General features: G+C 66.5%; 2 protein-coding genes across 6 annotated transcripts; both read left to right on the top strand.

Moving 5' to 3' along the window:
* The first annotated feature begins 2,584 nt into the window (after positions 1 to 2,584).
* Positions 2,585 to 10,588, top strand: FDPS (farnesyl diphosphate synthase). Of its 4 annotated transcripts, XM_059145596.1 has the most exons (11): positions 2,620 to 2,721; positions 3,367 to 3,689; positions 3,770 to 3,932; positions 5,369 to 5,509; positions 8,298 to 8,378; positions 8,474 to 8,596; positions 8,806 to 8,894; positions 8,975 to 9,047; positions 9,637 to 9,714; positions 9,798 to 9,932; positions 10,324 to 10,588. In XM_059145596.1, exons 2-11 carry the CDS (start codon positions 3,508 to 3,510, stop codon positions 10,522 to 10,524), a joined length of 1,266 nt encoding a protein of 421 aa, XP_059001579.1. In that variant the 5' UTR covers positions 2,620 to 2,721; positions 3,367 to 3,507; the 3' UTR covers positions 10,525 to 10,588. The 4 variants fall into 4 exon arrangements, with proteins under 4 accessions (XP_059001582.1, XP_059001579.1, XP_059001578.1 ...); XM_059145599.1 differs by lacking the exon at positions 3,367 to 3,689 and having other exon boundaries at positions 2,585 to 2,721; XM_059145595.1 differs by lacking the exon at positions 2,620 to 2,721 and having other exon boundaries at positions 2,731 to 3,689.
* A 191-nt stretch (positions 10,589 to 10,779) lies between these two features.
* Positions 10,780 to 18,327, top strand: RUSC1 (RUN and SH3 domain containing 1). 2 transcript variants are annotated; one of them, XM_059145593.1, is made up of 11 exons: positions 10,780 to 10,904; positions 11,559 to 12,978; positions 13,203 to 13,601; positions 14,282 to 14,380; positions 14,521 to 14,597; positions 14,691 to 14,865; positions 14,956 to 15,061; positions 15,225 to 15,271; positions 15,752 to 16,301; positions 16,580 to 16,708; positions 17,630 to 18,327. In XM_059145593.1, the coding sequence occupies exons 2-11, from the start codon at positions 11,643 to 11,645 to the stop codon at positions 17,796 to 17,798; spliced, it is 3,087 nt and encodes a 1,028-aa protein (XP_059001576.1). In that variant the 5' UTR covers positions 10,780 to 10,904; positions 11,559 to 11,642; the 3' UTR covers positions 17,799 to 18,327. The 2 variants fall into 2 exon arrangements, with proteins under 2 accessions (XP_059001576.1, XP_059001577.1); XM_059145594.1 differs by lacking the exon at positions 13,203 to 13,601.
* The last annotated feature ends 1,294 nt before the right edge of the window (positions 18,328 to 19,621 follow it).

Raw genomic sequence — 19,621 nt, 5'->3', positions numbered from 1 at the left:
CCATCCCAGACTCATTGTGTCCCATAGCGAAGGTCAGTTCTAGGAGGTCCCAGGCTGGGAATGAGGAAGTGAGGGTGCTTTAGTTCTGAGACACATGGCCTCCCCCTCTCTTGATTCCCTCCCCCCATTTCCTGAAGCTGGAGTTTTCAAAGAGAGTGGATTAAGAATTCCTTGGGGGGTGCCTGGGTGGCTCAGTCGGTTAAGTGTCTGCCTTTGGCTCAGGTCATGATCCCAGGGTCCTGGGATTGGGGATGGGGCCCCTCCTCTGGCTCCCTGCTCAGTGAGCCTACTTCTCCCTGTTTCTCTGGCTGCTACTCCCCCTGCTGTACTCTCTCTCTCTGTCAAATAAATAAATAAAATCTTAAAAAAATAGTAATTCTTGGGCACCTGGGTGGCTCAGTGGGTTAAGCCACTGCCTTCGGTTCTGGTCACGATCCTGGTGACCAGATCCCACATCAGGCTCTCTGCTCAGCGGGGAGCCTGCTTCCTCCTCTCTCTCTGCCTGCTTCTCTGCCTACTTGTGATCTCTTGTCTGTCCAATAAATAAATAAAATCTTTTTAAAAAATCTTCAAAAAACCCACCATTCAAGACAAGGTCTGAAGGCTTATCTCTATGTTTTCTTCTAAGATTTTTTTTATGGTTTTAGCTTCTTTATATAGATTTTAATCCATTCTGAGTTAATTTTTGCATATGGTGTGAGGTAGGAGTCCAACTTCATTCTTTTGCCTGAGGAAAGACAGTTGGGTTTACCTGGTGCCGTTTTTGAAGAGACTGTCCTTTCCTCATTTAGTGGACTTGGTGCCTCTGCAAGAAACCTGTTGGTGGCGGCGCCTGGGTGGCCCACAGGGGTGGGCATCTGCCTCTGGCTCCTGTCATGGTCTCCAGGGCCTGGGACCCAGCCCACATCAGGCTTCCGGCTGGCTCAGCGGGGAGTCTGCTTCTCCCTCTCCCTCTGCCTCTCCCCCTGCTTGTGTGCTCCATCTCTCTCTCAAATGAATAAATAAAATCCTAAAACAAACCAACCTACCTACTGGTCACAGATGTTTATTTCTGGACTCTCAATTCTGTTTCCTTGGTCAGTAGGTCTGTCCTTATGCCAGGACCACATTGTTTTGATTATCATAATCGTGTAGTACATGTTGAAACTGGGAAGTGTGAGTTTATCCAGATTATTATATTTATTATTTTTTATTTATTTTATTTTATTATTTTTTAAAGATTCTATTTATTTATTTGACAGACAGATCAAAAGTGGGCAGAGAGGCAAGCAGAGAGAGAGGAGGTAGCAGGCTCCCCGCTGAGCAGAGAGCCCGATGTGGGGCTCGATCCTAGGAACCTGGGATCATGACCTGTGCTGAAGGCAGAGGCCCTAACCCACTGAGCCACCCAGGCGCCCCTATCCAGATTATTTTAGCCATCCAGGGTCCCTTTCTAACCGCCTACGCATTGGCAGATTGTCTTTCCATAGCTGCAGAAGAATCCGTTGGAATTTTGACAGGGATTGTGTTGAATCTGTAGATTGCTTTGCGTGACATCTTAACAATATTAAGTCTTTGCTCCAGGAATACGGCTGTTTTCCATTTGTTTCGGTGTTCTTTAGTCTTTGTCAGCAGTGTTTTGTAGTTTTCAATGCATAAATTGGTTAACTTTTGTTCTTAAGTATTTACTTATTTATAGATTTTATTTACTTATTTGACAGAGACCACAAGCAGGCAGAGAGGCAGGCAGAGCGGCTGAGCAGAGAGCCCGACGCGGGGCTCGCTCCCAGGGCCCTGAGGCCGCGAGCTGGGCGGAAGGCAGGCGCCGTGTCCCGCCGTTTCAGACGCGGCGGCCGCTCGCAGCGCTTTCTTCGTCCCCCCCCCCCCCCCCCGAGGCTGCCCGTCGCTGGGTTCGGCCCGTCGGGGCTGTGCTCGGCACCTGCTGCGCGGTCGGCGCCGGTCGTCCCCGCGGATGTTCCGTAGCTGCGGCCCCAGCCGCTCCGAAGTGGGCTGCGGGCTGCGGGCGTCAATCCGGCCCCGCAGCGCCGACCGCACCTGCGCGGGGCTGCGGCGGAGCGGCGGGCGCGCGGACACCCCGCACAGCACTTCTGCTCCCGTCCACGACTCGGGTGGTTTGCGGTCCGGGGCCCCTTCTCAGGCGGTGGCGTCCCGCGTCTGCGCGGGAGCCGGTGAGGCTGCGGGCCCCGGCCCCGGCCCCGCTTCTCGGGCCCCGCGAGCGCTCGGAGCAGCCGGTCCCGGGCGCTGCCCTCGTGGAGCAGGCGGGGACAGTCCGCGGAGGGCCGGAGACAGCGAGCGGTCCGCCCGCGGCGCAGCCGGTCCCGCCGCAGCCCTGCCCGCCGCCCGGCCGCGCGCGGAGACAACGACCACTACTGCGCGCAGGGGGCGGCGGCCGCAGTCCGACCCGCACCCCCGCTCCAGCCTCCGCGGCCGGCCCCACCCGCCCGGGACGCAGCCCTGCCATTGGCTGTCCTTCCCAGGGCCCCATGCTCACACGAGGGGAAGCAGCCAATCAGCGCGGCTCGTCTCCGCCCAGTCGGCCCGCGAGAGATCGTGTGGTCCTGTCCCTCCCGCGGCATTCCGGGAATTGTAGTCTGGTGAGGCTTTTCCGTCCGGAGGGAAGGGAGCTCGGGAACTACCGGACCCAGAGGGCCGCGCGCCGAGCCGAGCGGCTTTCCCGAGTTCCCGGCTAGGACTGGACCCAAAGGCGGCATCCAGGAGCAGGTGAGAGAGGTCTGCGGCTGCGACTGGGGCGGCGGTGGGAGCCTCAGCCCCGCTTCCGTGGCCCGACCGCGGGGCCAGGAGGTCCCCCGTGTCGGCGGCCGGTGGCCCGACCTGCCGGTGTTCCGGCTGTGTGCGGCCTCAGCCTCCCCGGCCGCCCCGTGTTGCTCCGAGGCTGGCCGAGCGGTCCCAGCGCTGCCTGTGCGGCTCGGGGCGCCCAGTCCCCGAGCCCGGGACCTCGTGTCCGTGGTCCCCCGCTTCCGGCGCAGTTCTCCTCCTCTTGGGGTGTCCCCGAGCCTGCACAGCCCTTTCCCCGCCTAGCGGGGGGACCCGGGTTCTAGACTTGGCGCCGCTGCCCGCGTGCTGGAGCCTCAGCTGGCCCCAGTCAAGCAGGGCGCTGCCCGGGCGCTCGCGGCCCTCGTCCTCCGGAGCTCTAGTGCGGACTGCTCCGGCTGTGCCCCAGGGCTTGGGGGAGGAAGCCGAGAGGGGGCGATTCCGGAGGCTCGCTGCAGGGGTCGGCGCTGGAGGGGACGGTTAGGTGGCACCGAGTTGCTTCACGTGCGCGCTGGGTGAAGTGCGACCCGCTGACTGTCGGTCACCGGATGCCTTTTGCTCCTTGCATTTCCTTCTCTCTGGAAATGCCCTCAGGCCCAGCTCAGCAGAGAGCGCGGCGTTCTGGGCCCAGAGGTAAAAGAGTGGTGGGGATGACCTGAGGAGCCGCGGCCGTGCATCTGCTTTTGGTGCTTGCCCTGCAGGGAGTGCTCGGTGCCTCCTCCCTATGCCACTCCCATGATGCCCCTGTCCCGCTGGCTGAGATCTGTGGGCGTCTTCTTGCTGCCAGCCCCCTGCTGGGTGCCCCGGGAGAGGTGGCTGGGTCCCCTTCGGCGTCCCTCCCTGGTGCGCGGGTGCCCAGTCCTGGGGGCCTGGCATGGTGCCCGCTGCTGGTGCCAAGCGTGGACAGAGGAGCCTCGGTGAGTGTGGTGGGGGGTGAGGGGCCTCGGGGAGGGAAGCAGCTGCTCAGGTGTCTGACTTGGCTTTCCTCTCTCCACAGAGCACTTTACTCCTCCCTCACAATGAACGGAGACCAGAAATCGGACCCTTACGCCCAGGCAAAGCAGGACTTCATCCAGCACTTCGCCGAGATTGTCAGGGTGCTGACCGAGGATGGCGTGGGCCACCCAGAGACGGGAGATGCCATTGCCCGGCTCAAGGAGGTGAAGGATTGGTGACTTCAGAGACAATCTGGGGTTCGCTCTGTAGATGTGTGGGATCTAGCTGTGGCTCTTGGGGGATCTTGGGCCCTGGGTGAGAGGAGGGGCGGCTTTTACCTGAGTGACTCTGGGTCTCTTCTGGAGGGGGCAGGGCGGGAGCAGGGACCCTCACGCCGCCCGTCCGCCCTGCTCGTGGTTCAGGTGAGCCATCCAGACTGCGTTCTCTGCGGTGGAGGCCCCTGGGGTGCCTGCTAAGTCTTGGGTTTTGTTGAGAAAGGGAATTAGGGGTCCAGGAGTTCTCAGGTGCCACTTGTCCGGGACCTGGAAAGAAGGCAGCTCGAGGAGCTTCCGGGGAAGCTGGGCATCACCAGAAACCCTCCTCCGGGGCGCCTGGGTGGCTCAGTCAGATAAGCTTCCGACTCTTATTTTCTGGTCAGGTCACGAACTCATGGGTTATGAGATCAGGCCCTGTGTCGAGCTCTGCACTCTGTGGAGTCTGCATAAGACTTTGTCTCCTTCCTCTGTTCCTCCCACTAAAGTAAATAAGTAATCAAAAAAAGAGAAGAAACGAGATGAAACCTCTACTCTGGGGCAGGAAGTTCGGCTGGTATATCTGAGCTGCCTAATTGTTTTTATTCTTTTAGGGTATCTAGTAATTCTTTTTATAAATACTGTCTCATTTGTTTGAGGAGAACCAAGAAGAAGGTTGGCCGACACGGGGATGAGGGTTAGAAGGGAGGTTTTCCCACTGGAGCGGGGTGGGGGGCGCAGCGGGGCAGCCAAGGCAAAAAGAGAGCTCCCAGCAGGAGGCAATAGGCCTGGGGCCCCTCCCCCTCCTGAGCGCACTTCCGGCCAACCTTGGGAGCCTGATCTTTCCTCCAGTGAGATAGGCTTTCGTTTGCTGATGGCTTGAACAGTGGGGAGTGGGGGGTGGCAGGGAAGTCTAGGAGAGGTGGGGATGGGGCTGGAAGCTGGGAAGCAGAGACTGGAACGTACCAGCCATTGTAATGGCATGTATAGAGGTTTCCCTGCGTTCGAGCCCTGTTGTGGGCTCGGGAGCAGATTCTACTGTGCAGCATGGAGCCTTACCACTTACTGAGGAACGGGGTGCCAGGTTGGCTTAATCAGTCGAGCGTGTGACTCTTGATCTCAGGGTCGTGAGTTCAAGCCCCGTGTTGAGTGTGGAGCCTTCTTAAAAGGAAACAAATGTCCTGAGGAAGATCAGGCAAAGAGAGCCCAGGCATGAGGGGGACCCTTCCAGCTGTGCTCCGGGATTTGGAGATGGCAGCCAAGGCACAATTCCAGAGGCTCTGGAGGAGGAATGGGGCCTGAGGAGGTTAAAATCCAGTCTGGGTTGGAAGTGGGAGAGGGCTGGGAGACGTCTTAAGAGGGGGCGCCCTGCGGAACCTGCTGTCTTGTCCCTCTGCCTTCGCCCCCAGGTCTTGGAGTACAATGCGACTGGGGGCAAGTACCATCGGGGCTTGACGGTGCTGATAGCATTTCGGGAGCTGGTGGAGCCCAGCAAGCAGGACGCCGAGAGCCTTGGGCGGGCCCTGACCGTGGGCTGGTGTGTGGAGCTGGTAAGGGGCGGGGACGGCAGGAGACGCGGGGGGGGGGGGGGGGGGGGCTTGCCAGGGTGGGAGCTGTCCTTGGGGGGAAGGGGAGGGATGAGTTTGAGATGAATTTCTCCATGTGTTTCTGGGCATTAGTAGTCAGATTTAGCCATGATTCACTCTAAGGGTTAACAAACGCGGGGACCCCTTTGCCCGTGGGAGCGCTTTTCATCTACAGACTGAGCCCGCTGTGGGCCGGGGCCTTGGAACCGGGCATAAAGGTGTCCGTTCTTCCCTCTGAGCAAGGACAGCCGTCAGCGGGACATAGTTCTTCCAGGGGCAATTCTGAAGCAGAGACGGAAGGCTTGCAGCCCGCCGGCTGTTTCCTGAAGCAAAGTGCTCTACACTTAAGGAGAGGCGCATAAACACCCAGATTTCTAGCATCGCTTGGAAAATTTCTACATTTGCGTCCAGGGTCCCTCGCGGCATCAGTGGCTGGTGGTGAAGCCCAGCCCGGCCGGCGGGCACATGCGCCCGTGTGGCTCGCTGTCCGGTTGGCTCCAGTCCCCGTGTGTCCTTGTCTCCTGTACCCAGCTCGTTTGCCCCTGAGGAGGGGTACGGTTTCCTTGCCAGCCTGAGAGCTTCATTAATGGCCAGGAGCCCCGAGGAGGGCGGCAGTGGGGTCGGAAGGGAAGGCACTCAGGACCTGGCGTGTGGAAAGGAGCAGCTACGTCGGGGGGGCTGTGATGTGCTTGGGGCCAACCACACCGCCTCCTCCGCCGAGGCAGCGCGGGTGGAACTGTCAGAGCCGTGGAGCCTGGAACTGAGATGGGGTTGGGGAGGAGGGATCTGCCTCCAAGGAGGGAAAGGGACTGTGGCGTCACTGTGGGACTGGGTGCTGGGGACCAAGGAGCCTGTACACACTGCGGGGCAAGGCAGGGAGGCTGGGCGGGTCTGGGCAGAACAGAGGAGCAGAGCTGTGGGGTCAGGGCGGGTCACCTGGTAGAGGACACGGCTGAGTCAGAGCTGAGCACAAGCTGCTCCCCGGGGAGTAGCGGGGGGGCGGGGAATGGGGTGACACGCGACCAAGGCCGGCACCTGCCAGGACGCCGTTGTTTTCGCTTGGGGGACTTCTGTGACAATTTCCGCTTTGATCTTCTCCTCCTGCCTCGTGTCCTCCAGTCTGTTTCAGCCGTCACTTCCTAGGAGTGAGGACATTTGCCCCCCTCAGCACCGTGCCCTGGTCACATCTGTCTCAGTTCACTCGGGTCACCCCAACGAAAGACTGCACACCGGGTAGCATAGAAAGAACAGAGCTTTATTTTGTCGACTTCTGGAAGCTGGAAGTCAAAGACCAAGGCCCCGTTGTGGTTGGCGGGCCCCCTCCTGGCTCAGCAGCCCCTGCCCGCCGCAGCCTCTTGTGGGGAAGGGGCTGGGCAGCTCGTCTCTGATGGTTAGGGTTTCAGCGTGTGCATCGGGGGGACACGTTCAGATCCCAGTAACAGTGATAGTGTCTAGTGCATAGTCCGTATTTACATATTCCTGACTCTCCCCAGAATGTCTGTTCTAGGTTTTTCTGTTTCGTTTGTAAGCATCTAAGATCGTATCAAGGGTACCGTGTTGGGCGGTTGTCGGTTCTTCAGGCTTTAATCTTCGGAACAGGCCCTTCACCGCAACTGATACTGCGGATCGATTTCTCTCTTAATTGACCGCTGGTCCCCTAATAAAGAGGAAGTGCATTTGGGTTAAGAACCACTGCTGTGGGGCAGAGGGGCATGAGGGAGGCTGTGCAGTGATCCCTTTAGAGAACATCTTGGTTGAAAGCAGGTGGGGGAGGCAGGGGCCTGTGGCCTCAGGGGCCCCAAGTCAGAGCCCCATAAATACACATGCCTCCCGCGTGGAAAGCCCGAGTGCGGCCAGAAATACGGGCGCAGATTGGCGCCTCCTTCCTCAAGGAGTCACCTGGGGCAAGAGCCGTGGCCGCCGCAGGACGCGGCACACTGAGCGTGCTGGAGGCCACGGGCAGTGTCAGGGAATCCGAGCGAGGCAGACCCACAGGCCCACACAGCAGGACGGAGCCAAGGTTTAAAACCACGTCCTGAGAAGCTGTTTTGAAAGGCTTGGAAGGTGTAGCCTGAACACGGGATGTCTGGGGTACGTGAGTGTCGCATTCGTTAGGTGTTTAGGACACACTGGCTCTGGGGCGAGCGCCGTGCTCGGCCCCCAGGAGGGCACACGTCCGGCCTCCAGGGACCAAACAACCTGCTAGGAAAACCAGCTCGTCCTGGGCCTCCGAGGCCGGCCGGTGCCCAGAGGAGAGGCTCTTGGCTGCCGCTGGCGAGGTTACACGTCGGAGACCCGCAGACAAACGCGGCCGAGGGAGGCTGCGGCTCTGGCCTGTCGGTCCCCGGAAGTGTGGCTTTGTCCTGTGTGAGCGGAGGGCCTGGGGACGACATGCGTCGGGCCTCCTTTCCTTGCAGAAGTCCGTGGAAGGCACCACGGGGAGGGGGCATAAGCACTCGCTCGGGTTCTTGGCGAGAGAAGCCCGCAGGATGCGACGCCTGGGCCTCCCGTGACCAGGGCTGCTCACGAGGTGATGGGTGAGACCCGCCGGCATCTCCCGAGTCGTCGCTGGGAAGCCTGAACAGGGAGGTCCTAGAATCTCCCTGGGCCCCACAGCACAGCACAGCGGGCCTCGCTCTCCTCGGCCCGCCCACCCTTCCTCGCTCAGCGCTGGGCAGCGGCGACAGCCCCGCGGCGGGTCGGAGGGGTGCCGGGAGGAGCCCCGCGGCTGAGTCCCGTGTGCCTTCTGCAGCTGCAGGCCTTCTTGCTGGTGTGCGACGACATCATGGATTCGTCCCTCACCCGGCGCGGGCAGATCTGCTGGTATCAGAAGGTAGAGCGGGCCAGGCCTCGGGGGGCATCACCGCACGTGGAGCTGTTCCGCATGGCCAGGGACTCACGGCTTGTTTGCCTCCGTGTCCCCGCCAGCCGGGCATCGGTTTGGACGCCATCAACGACGCCCTGCTCCTGGAGGCGTGTGTCTACCGCCTGCTCAAGCTCTGCTGCCGGCAGCAGCCCTATTACCTGAACCTGCTGGAACTTTTCCTCCAGGTGCGGCGCAGGCCCGGGCTCTGGGCCAGGCTGTCCGCAGCTGGCACGGCCTCGGGGGTTTCAGGGTCGGGGGTGTCACCGGGTTCGCCTGGAAGGGAACAGAGCTGGGCAGCGCTGTCTCGGCCTGTGGCGTGGGCTGGGGGCCCTGCCTTTCAGGGTTTCCGGCCCCAGAGAAAGCCCAGCTCAGGGGCCATCTCCCTCCTCCTCAGAGTTCCTATCAGACTGAGATCGGACAGACTCTGGACCTCATCACAGCCCCCCAGGGCAACGTGGATCTTGGCAGATTCACCGAGAAGAGGTGAGGGAGGGGACTGGGCGGTGAGGGAGGCTGTGCCGCGCGCTTTCCTTCTGAGGACTTGACCTTCTCCCCCTACTCAGGTACAAATCTATTGTCAAGTATAAGACCGCTTTCTACTCGTTCTACCTCCCTGTGGCTGCCGCCATGTACATGGTGAGTGAGCCTCACCCCTTGCTGCCCACCGATGGGGCTTTTGGACAGACGGCACAAAGCAGACGACTTCGGGCAATCTGCTGTCTGGCCTGTGACCCCGGGCAAGTCACCGAAGGTCTGAAGGGGTCTGTGCGATGATGGAGTCCCCTCAAGATTTTTGTGAAGGCCAGCGGAGGCCGGGATATGCGAGGGGTCCGCCCGCCTTGGGGGAGCACGACGCCCTCCATCTGGTCAGGATGGGGGAGGTTTCACACTGAGCCGAAGAAGACCGGGTGCAAAGGCCGGTGGCCGGACGGCCTGCTCGCCGCGGCCTCTCTTCTCCAAGTTCCCATTCGGTCCAGGCAGGAGCAGGAAGAGACTGAGTTGGGCTGGGCAGGCGCCAGCCTCCCGACTGAGGGCACACACCGGAGGGCCTCGCTGGAAGAGGCGCCCTAGAGGTCGGAGCACCAAGAGGTCCTCCGGCCGAAGCCAGGGCCGTCTGAACAGAGAGGGGAGGGGAGGTGGGGGCCCGTATTGGGGGCCCCGGGAGATGCCGCAAGGAAAGCGGAGGCCCCCGGTGCGTGGCTTACTGGTTCCGTTTTCGCCGTAGGCGGGCATCGATGGTGAGAAGCAGCACGCGGACGCCAAGGAGATCCTGCTGCAGATGGGCGAGTTCTTCCAGATCCAGGTGGGAAGGCCGGGGCTGGGCGGCAGTGGCTCCGGCGCCCTGCGTGGGGCCTCTTCACATGTCCTCCTCTGCCCCCTGCCCAGGACGATTACCTCGACCTCTTTGGGGACCCCGCTGTGACGGGCAAGGTCGGCACGGACATCCAGGACAACAAATGCAGCTGGCTGGTGGTTCAGTGTCTGCAGCGGGCGTCCCCGGAACAGCGCCGGCTGCTGCAGGTTCCTGTGCGGCCGCGACCCCAGAGCTCCCAGGAAGGGACAGAGCAAGGATTCTCCAGGGGGTGGTGGTGACTGTGCAGCCCAGGGGACGCGACATCAGCACACGTTCTCTGTCCTGTGCTGTGGGCATCTTCAGTGGGTAGAGGCCAGATAAGGCCCCAGACAGCACCCCCTTCCCCTTGCACACAGCAGCCCCCAGCGTTTGGAGGCAGCCCGGGCCCTGGTGGTGCCGCGGTGGAGGAAACAGGCCCGAGCTGCTCTCTGAGGGTTTGCCGGCCGCAAAGGACAAGACCGCAGGCGCTCCAGAGCCCTGGACGGCGGAGGCTGGAATGTGTGGTTGAGGGGCCTTGCGGGGGTGCTAAGCCCTTTCCCCGCCTCCCGCCCCTTCCAGGAGAACTACGGGCGGAAGGAGGCCGAGAAGGTGGCCTGGGTGAAGGCGCTGTACGAGGAGCTGGACCTGCCCGCCGTGTTCGCGCACTACGAGGAGGACAGCTATGCCCGCCTCATGGGCCTCATCGAGCGGTACGCGTCGACCCTGCCGCGGACCATCTTCCTGGGGCTGGCGCGCAAGATCTACAAGAGGACGAAGTGACCTGGACGCTGCGCGGGCGGGGCGGGGCGGGGCGGGGCGGCTCTCAATAAATGATCGAAGCTTCTTGTGGTTCTTCTGCGCCTGCTTCTGGCAGCCCCGGCAGGGGTGGGGGGCGGCCGGGACCCTCGGGGGCTGGCCTCGCGGGCCCGTCAGCAGCGGAAGCGTCAGGCCTCGACGCCGCGCGCCGGCCTAGGTGGGGGACACGCGCACGACGTCAGGCGATGGGGGCTGGGCCCAGGCCCCGCCCCGCCTCTGCGTGAAGGGGCGCGGCTGCGCGGCGCCGGCGGGTTGTCCTAGCGCCCCCTTTCCAGTCGGTGCGGTCTGGCGGGGACCTTGGGAGTGGTGGAGGAGCCCAGCTGCGGCGGCTGCGGAGGACCCTGGTGAGGGGGGGCTCGGCGGTGGGTGTGGATGGAGCCTCGGGGCCCGCGGGGGTGCGGGAGACGGGAGCGGGAGCACTGCACGGAGGAGGAGTGGGGCGGCGCCCGGGGGACGGAGACGGGCGCGGAGAGAACGGGCAGGCGCGGGGTCCGAGCAGAGCGGCACCGAGGCCGCGGGGGTCGGCGGGCCCACCTCTCCGCGCAGCGGACTCGGTCTCTGTCCCCACGCCCGCCCCTTGCCCGCATTAGCCAGCCAGCCGCGCCTCCCCCCACCCCGTTAACGGGCATCTGGGCGGCGCCTGCCTCGGCCCCTTCCCCTGGGAGTGAAGGGCAGGGTGGGGAAATGGGGGGGGGGGGGCCGGTGCAGGGCCAGACTGCCGCAGAGAGGATCCGGGGCTCCATTCTGGGCCCCATCCTTTTCCAAGCCCCCGCTCCTCCACGGAGATCCAGAGCGCAGCCGCATTCTCTGACCCGCCCCAGTCCCGGGGGGCTCCCTCCGGCTCCACCTGCAAATACTGCAGTGTGGACGTTTGCGTCTCATTGAAACACTGTCCAAAGCGGCCGGCGCCGTTCACGCCTGCTGCAGCGGGCCGTCCCCTCGGTGTCCTTCTGGCGGCCCGCGTCCTCTCCGGCTGGGCATCACTCTCCGTCCTCCAGGTCTGCATCTGCGGTTGCCAGGTAGGCGGGTGAGAGGCCCGACTTCCCGGATTCTCCAGAGGCCGCCCCGTCGCCGCCGGCACGATGCTGTCCCCTCAGAGGGCTTTACTCTGCAACCTCAACCACATCCACCTCCAGCACGTCTCCCTGGGCCTGCACCTGTCCCGCCGTCCGGAGCTGCGGGAGGGGCCCTTGAGCACACCCCCTCCCCCCGGGGACACCGGGGGCAAGGAGAGCCGGGGGCCCTGCAGCGGGGCCCTGGTGGACGCCAATTCCAACAGCCCCGCGGTGCCCTGCCGATGCTGCCAGGAGCACGGGCCGGGCTTAGAAAACCGGCAGGACCCAGCCCGGGAGGAAGAGGGGGCCGCCTCCCCCTCGGACCCGGGCTGCTCCTCCTCTCTCAGCTCCTGCTCAGATCTTAGTCCCGACGAGTCCCCCATCTCGGTGTACTCGCGGGGCCTCCCGGGCGACGAGGATGTCCACCCTCAGCCCAGCATCGTCCCCCTGGAGCAGGGCTCCCCGCTGGGCTCCGTCGGCCCCGGAGCCTGCTCTCCGGACAGCTTCTGCTGCTCGCCCGATTCCTGCTCGGGAGCTTCCTCCCCACCCGGCCCCGGCTTGGACTCCAACTGCAACGCCCTGACCACCTGCCAGGAGCCCCCTTCCCCAGGCCCGGAGGAGGAGGACGACGGTGGGGAGCTGGACCTCCCTGCCTCCGAGCTCCCGGAGGCGGATGATGACGGGAAAGCCGACGCTGGGAAAACCGAGCCCAGCTGGAAGATCAACCCCATTTGGAAGATCGACACGGAGGCGCCGGGCGCGGGCTGGAAAGCCGCGGAGAGCAGTGACTCCGGCTGCAGCATCGCTGGGGACTCGCGACCCGCACAACTCGACTCGGGGTGGGCAGGCCGCACGGCCGTGACTGATGGCAGCTCCAGGACCGACGCGGGGTGGCGGAGTGACGTCAGCGAGGAGCCGGCGGCCCACCGGACAATCACGTCCTTCCACGAGCTGGCCCAGAAGCGCAGGCGAGGCCCGGGGCTGCCCCTGGCGCCGCAGGTCAAGAAGGACCGCAGCGACTGGCTCATCGTCTTCTCGCCCGACAGCGAGCTGCCCCCCAGCGGCTCGCTCGGCGGCTGCCCCGCGCCGCCCCGGGAAGTCACCACCTTCAAGGAGCTCCGCTCCCGCAGCCGGGCCCCGCCCCCGCCGGTGCCGCCCCGGGACCCCCCGGCCGGCTGGGCCTTGGTGCCGCCCCGGCCCCCGCCCCCGCCCGTGCCGCCGCGGAGGAGGAAGAACCGTCCGGGGCTGCAGCCCATCGCCGAGCGGCCGCCCGAGGAGGGCAGGGCGGGAAGCCCCGCGGCTGGCCAGGAGGCCCCCGCCGCCCGGGAGCCGGAGGAGCCGGGCGCGCAGGCCGGCCGTGCGGGTAAGCGGCCGCGGGGAACGGCGGGGCGGGGAGGGGCCGGGCTGCGGCCCCGCCCCCTCCGTCTACGCCGCCCCCCCCCCCCCAGGCCGCCGGCAGCGAGCGCTCCGGGAGGGACGCCCTGGGGGGAGCGGCCGGGCTGCGGCACTAACTCTCTGCTCCCTCTTTCTCCGCCCGCCCCGCCTGGCTGCCGCCCCGCCCCCGCCGCCCCCCAATCCCCGCTGCAGCCGGCCTCCCCCCGCCGCCCCCCGCCCCGCGGTCCGCGGCCGCCGCGCGCCCCCTGCTGGAGGGCGCGGGCGCGGCGGGGACCCAGCTCCCGGCGCTTCCCGCCGGCCCGCCCCGCGCGGAGCTGCGTCTGCTGGGCGCGCCGAGGCCCCCGCAGAAGCAGCTGCTGCCCGTCCGCCTGTCCCCCGTGGGCGCCCACTCGCCTCCGGCTCGGGGGGCCCTGCCCTGCCTGGCCAGCCCCGAGCTGGCACTGCTGCTGTCCCCGCTCTTTCCCAGAAGCAGCACCTTCCCCGCCGTGGCCCCCCCGCCCTGCCAGGTGCCCGCCCCCCCGCTGCCAGCGCCGCCGCGCCCGCCGAAGGCCCCCCGCCGGACCAGGAGCCCGCCGCCTCCGCCCAGGCTACGTAAGACGGACCCGGGCTCGCCCGCGGGGGTCGCTCCGCCCCCCCCCCCCCCGCGCCGGACCTCCGGCCCCAGCGTCCTCGGGGAAGGCGGCGCGGCCCCGCCCGCCAGCGGGTTCGGGGGCGGGCATCCGGCCCCCGCCATCCGCCGTGGGGCAGCGCCTTGGACCTCGAGGCCCGGGCGTGGGGGGGCACGGGCTGAGGGGGTGCCAGCGAGTGCACGGTCCGGGGCCTGTGCGGTGCCGGGGGCGCGGGGGACGCGGGGGGCTCGGCCCCCGCCTCGCTCGGGAGGGTGGGGGAGAAGCGGGCGCCGGACCCGGGTGTGCCCACGCCCGCGCCTCCCAGCCTCCCGACCCCGGGGTCGCCTCTCCCTCCGTGTCTCCTCCCATTCTCGGCGGCCGGCCTGTCTGCCCATTGGTCCCGGTCCCCCACGTGCTCCCCGGGCTGCTCTCCCTCCACCCGCCCAGCGGGCGGGGCGCGCGCCGTCCGGCCCGGGGCCGACCGGGCGGAGGTGGCCTGCGGCCCGGGAGGGGGAGGGGACGGCGAGCGCGAGGCGCCCCGCCCATCCCCGGCCCCAGCTCGCTTCCGGCCCGGGGCGCTGTGAGCCGTAGGGCGACCGGTGCGCCAGCCCGGCGTCCTGGGGTCACCCTCGTAAGCGTCGCCGCGTTCTTCCTTCACGCCAGCCCGGAGTTCCTGGTCGTTCGCCGGCGCCCCCGGGGCCCAGCGACGGTGGATGGCAGAAGCCCAGAGCGGGACTGGCCAGCTGCAGGAGCAGAAGAAAGGTAGGACGCCCGGACCCCTGACCCCGGTTTCCGGGGCCGCTGCGGCGGGTCCGCGTCCTCCGCCCCCCGGGTCGGCCTGCGAGGGCCTGGGGCGGGCGCGGGCGCCGCACAGACGCGCGCTCCCTGCCCGTCCCTCGCAGGGCTTCTGATAGCCGTGAGCGCCTCGGTGGACAAGATCATCTCGCACTTCGGGGCGGCCCGGAACTTGGTTCAGAAGGTGAGGGGCCCGTGGGAGGCCCTGCGGCCGCACGCACGGGCGGCGGGGAGGGGGCCGCAGCCACCCGGGACGTGTCGGTTGTGCCGCCTCCAGGCCCAGTTGGGGGATAGCCGGCTGAGCCCGGACGTGGGTCACCTGGTGCTGACCACCCTCTGTCCGGCCCTGCACGCCCTGGTGGCCGACGGGCTGAAGCCCTTCCGGAAGGACCTCATCACCGGGCAGCGCAGGAGCAGCCCCTGGAGCGTGGTGGAGGCGTCGATGAAGCCAGGTGGGCGCGGGGGTGCGGTGGGGGGGGGCCGGGGCCGGGGCCGGCGGGCCGGGGCGGAGCTGGGCCCGGCTCACGGCGCGGTGTCCGCAGGCGCCAGCAGCCGCGCGCTGGGGACCCTGTACAGCCAGGTCAGCCGCCTGGCCCCGCTGAGCAGCAGCCGCAGCCGCTTTCACGCCTTCATCCTGGGCCTCCTCAAGTGAGTGGCCGCTTTCCTGGCGCCCCTGCCACGGCCCAGGCTACACGGGTGTCCCCGACGGGAGGGCCGTGGCGCTGGGGCCTTGTCGCTCTTCGAAGCTCCTCATCCCCCACGCAGAGGGGCAGGGGCGCCGCGCTGAGCCCTTGCTGTCTTTCGTCCCCAGCACTAAGCAGTTGGAGCTGTGGTTTTCCAGCCTCCAGGAAGATGCAGGTCAGACGCCTGCGGGCAGGGCGGGGTGGCAGGCGGGGAGGGGCCAGGGGGCTGGCTCTGCTGCGAGTCCCAGTGATGACCCTGGTCCCCGGCTCCACCTCTGTTCCTCGGTGCCTCCCACGTCCAGTGCGTCCCCCGGCCCCACCGCGGGGGGGAAGACCCAGATCCTCCCGGGAACTTCCCGAGCCCAGAGGCCATCCACCCGCCGCTTCCTCCTTCCCCTGCCTCCCGCCCCTGCCTCACCTGCCCGCCTGCTCCAGGGTCTCCTTGGGCTGTCCTCCCCCCACCCCTCCGGCACGCTGGCTCAGCCTTGGGGCCTTGTTGGGTGAGGCTGCAGGCCAGTGCACCCCCACCGTTGCTCTGGGGTCCCTGACTTTTCACATGCAGTGTCACCCCTGGTTCTGCGGGTCTCGGGCTCCGCCCCGCAGCTCCCAGCATAGACGGAGGCTGGGGGGCTGACGGCGGCCTGCTCGTCCCCAGGCCTGCTGTCCCTCCTGTACCTGCCCACCGGATTCTTGTCCTTGGCTCGGGGAGGCTGCCCCGCCCTGTCCACGGAGCTGCTGCTCCTGCTGCAGCCGCTCTCGGTGCTCACCTTCCACCTGGACCTGCTCTTCGAGCACCACCACCACCTGCCCCTGGGCCCGCCCCCAGCCGCGGAGGCGCCGGGCTCGCCCCCGGCCCTGCAGCAGACGGTGCACGCCATGCTGCACTGGGGGGGACGGCTGGCCCAGAGCCTTCGGGGGGCCTCGGGGGAGACACCTCCCGGCCCTCGGGCTCCCGCCAGCGCCCCCACATCAGGCAGCTGGTGGGAGCAGCTGACCCAGGCCTCTCGCGTCTATGCCTCGGGGGGCAGCGAGGGCTTCCCTCTGCCCCGGTGGAGGTCGTGGCGTCCCGGGCCGGCGGCCGGAGGCCCGCAGGCGAGGCCAGTGCCCACGGAGGACGCGGCGCCCGGCCGAGGCCTGTGGCTGGGAAGGCTGTTCGGCGTGCCTGGGAGCCTGGCGGAAACGGACGGAGGACCCGTGAAGTCCAGGTACTGGGGTGGGGGTCCCCTCAGAGCCTGGGTCTCCCCTTGGCCCGCTGGGAGCTCCGCGGGCGTCGGCTTCCCGCTCCCTGCTCAGCCCTCAAAGCCGAGAGCCTTTCTGAGAACCGCGCGTGACCTGCGCTCCGGCCCTCCTGGTGTCTGAGCTTGTCCCCTCCCTAAGAACTCCAAAGGGGCCCTCCCGACCTCTCCCCACCTTCGAAGTCCTGGGTTCTTGGGGCCTTTGCTGAAGGCCGGTGACCTCTGCCACCCCGTGTCCTCGCCCCCAGGAGACCGTCCAGCTGGCTGCCCCCGACCGTGAGCGTGTTGGCTCTGGTGAAGCGGGGCGCCCCTCCCGAGCCGCTGTCGCCTCCCGAGGAGCTCGAGGCCTCGGCCGCCAGCGTCGTGCAGACCCACAGGTGGGGGGAGGGCGGGGGCCGTGACGCTCTTGTCCCCGCCCCTGGGCCCTGCTCTGCGGACGCGGGGGGCCGGAGCTGAAGCAAGCGGGATGGAGGCTCTGCTGGTGGCGCGCCGGGCCGCGTGTCCCCCCGGGAGCAGACACGCGGCTTGTCCCCGGGGGAGCGGGCTGCGGCCCCTGCTTTGGCTCTGGCTTCCGGGGGCCGCTCTCAGTCACCGAGTGGGCTTTCTGGGTTTTTCCCTCGTCGGACGGCGGGGGAAAGTACCGCGTGCCTGGCCGGAGCCTGGGGTGTCCTGGAGCCGGTGGCCCCTCGGGGGGTTCCGGCGGGCGCATCACAGTTGCTGTGTGGCCGCTGCGCGAGGCAGGGAGGACTGAGTGCTCCGGCGCCGGCGCCGGGTCTCGGGGCTGGGGAAGGCCTGGTGCGGGGGCGGGGGCGGGTGTGGCCGGTGTGGCGGGTGAGGAACTGTGCCCTGGTCCCGTGGGGTGTGCAGGCGGCGGCGGCTGGAGGCCTCGGAGGGCCGGGTGAAGCGGCGCGGGCCTGTGTCTCCGGAGGGTCTCGGGGCGCATGGTGGGCAGCGGGCCTGGGGCGGGGGCCAGAGCCGGGGCTGGGGTCCGGAGAGAGAGCATGCGGCCCTGGGAGGGGAGAGGAGGGTGGGCGGAGTGGTGGGGCGCCGCGCGGGCTGCCGGCAGCCCCTGGGGGAGCTGCTGTGTTTGCCCCCCCCCCCCTCAGGGGCCCCCAGGAGGCCTGCCTGGGCAGTTCCGATAAGGCGCCTGGTTTGCTGGGGATGGATTTGAAGCCCCAGGGAGTGTGGGTGGCGTCAGATAAGTGGCCGCGGCCCCCCCCCCTCCCCCTGCTGATGCGTGGGCCCCGGCAGTGGGGCAGGCGCCCCGGGACAGCTGGTGCCCCTCTGGCTCCCCGCAGGGCGGTGCGCGCGCTCTGTGACCACGCGGCCGCGGGACCGGACCAGCTCAGCTTCCGGCGCGGGGAGGTGCTGCGAGTGGTGGCCACGGTGGACGAGGACTGGCTCCGCTGCGGGCGGGACGGCGCCGAGGGGCTGGTGCCCGTGGGGTACACGTCTCTCGTCCTCTAGGCCGAGCCCCTGGCCCGACCGCCTCTCCTTCCTGCGCCCCGGGAACCGACCGCTCGCGGCCCACGGACCTGTGCACCCCGGACCTGTGCACCCCGGTGGCAGCGGAATGAGCCCCCCCCTCCCACGGCCAGCTCTGCGGGGGCGACATCAGTCTCCCTGTCCCTCTCGTGCCACGTGTGAGTGAACTCTGCTCTCCTGGACACGTGAGAAGGAGTTTCTCTGCGTCTCTCTCCTCCTTCCCTCCTGCACAAGGAAATGTCTCCCTGCCCGCCTGCACCGTGGAAACCGCGCCCCTGCCCCGTTCCTCTGCGAGTGGACTGCGCCAGTGCCACCTGCGCCTCCGCCCCAGACAGGAAGGTTCTCGAGTGTCCTTCCTGCGTGCGGATCCCCCCCATGCGCCGCCCACCTCGCCTGTATTTATCATGTGCTTCAGCTGTGCCAGGTGCTGAAGTGCGGCCCCCCCCACGGTGGCCGGGGCTGTGGTGTTGGTCTGCCCCCTCCTTTGTCCCAATAAAGTGTGGGAGAAGAACATGTGTGTGTCACTGGCTGTTGGGACAGGGACTGCAGGAGGGGGAGAGGCCCGCTTCCTAGCCTGCCTCCTGCCTTGCTGCTCCCTTGCCTTGTTTGGCGGGAGCTGGAGGAAGTAGGGGGTGCGGGGAGGTGCAGGCCTTGCCCCTCTGCTCCCAAGAACCCTATCAGAGGCACTGGGAGGGATTAAAGGGTAACAGAAATGATCTTTCTGATGTCTCTACTGTGCAGCGACGCAGCTTCCGAAGGCACACTAAGGGGCCTGCGGTGCTCAGGTGGAAGCAGCTGCGTCTCAGTCCGGTGGGGACAGCGGGCAGAGCTCGAGGGGCCGGGGGTGCTGGCCCTGACTGCCTGCAGGAGAGCTCCCGGGAGGCCTGGGAGACAGAACCAGGCAGGGGACACGGGGGAAGGACCCTGGACAGTTTCCTCCAGCGGTGGGAGCTTGGGTCAAGGTGATAAGAGGCTGGCGACAGAAGGACAGGGAGCCGTCCTCAGGCGCCGCCTCTTGCTGCCCCTACCCCTTCCCCAGCTGGGCTCCTCTCTGGCCGTCTCGGGAGACCTGACTCCTCAGGGCACTTTGGCAAGACGGCTGTCCTGTCGCACTCGGCCCCCGGAGCCGCCAGCTGCAGCCTTAGGAGTCGGAGCACTCAAGGTCACGCAGCCTCTCTATTTTCTTTTTCTTTCTTCTTTTTCTATTTTTCTCATGAAATTATAAAACAGCGAACATGACTTTGATGTGGGGAGCAGTGTTTCTCACAGTAGGACGTGCACAGGGACTAGTGATTCCTGTGGGGGCTGTCACAGCGTCCGGTTTCCAGGACCCGGTTCTGCCCTGCCTGACTCCTGTCCCCATACGCTGGCTCTGATGGGGAGAGGGTCCCCCTGGTAACTCGGAACAGTTGTGCTGGAGTGTTGCTGGGACCCGGCAGTGTTTTGTCATCACGGCTGCCGGTCTCACTCAGGCTTGCACACGCAGTGAGCCGCACAGGCTTTGCGGAGCGTCAGGAAGTGGCGCAGATGTGAGTGCGCCCGCTCTGTGCTGTCACTCGCCCGTGTTGTCTGGAACAGCCGTAGTGGGAGCAGTGCTTACGTGATCAAGGCTGAAGAGCTCAGGAAGCAGGGCCGTGTGCTGTTTCTGCGCCCGTGGCACCGCCTGCCCGACAGACATCTGGCTCTTGCAGCCAACTGTGATTTTTTTCTGTTTAAAGATTTTATTTGGGGGTGCCTGGGTGGCTCAGTTGGCTCAGGTTGTGATCCTGGGTTTTGGGGATGGAGCCCCACATCGGGCTCCCTGC

Source organism: Mustela lutreola, chromosome 14 (genome assembly GCF_030435805.1).
Source record: "Mustela lutreola isolate mMusLut2 chromosome 14, mMusLut2.pri, whole genome shotgun sequence".
Lineage (NCBI taxonomy): Eukaryota > Metazoa > Chordata > Mammalia > Carnivora > Mustelidae > Mustela > Mustela lutreola.
This window is presented reverse-complemented; position numbering and strand designations above follow the sequence as displayed.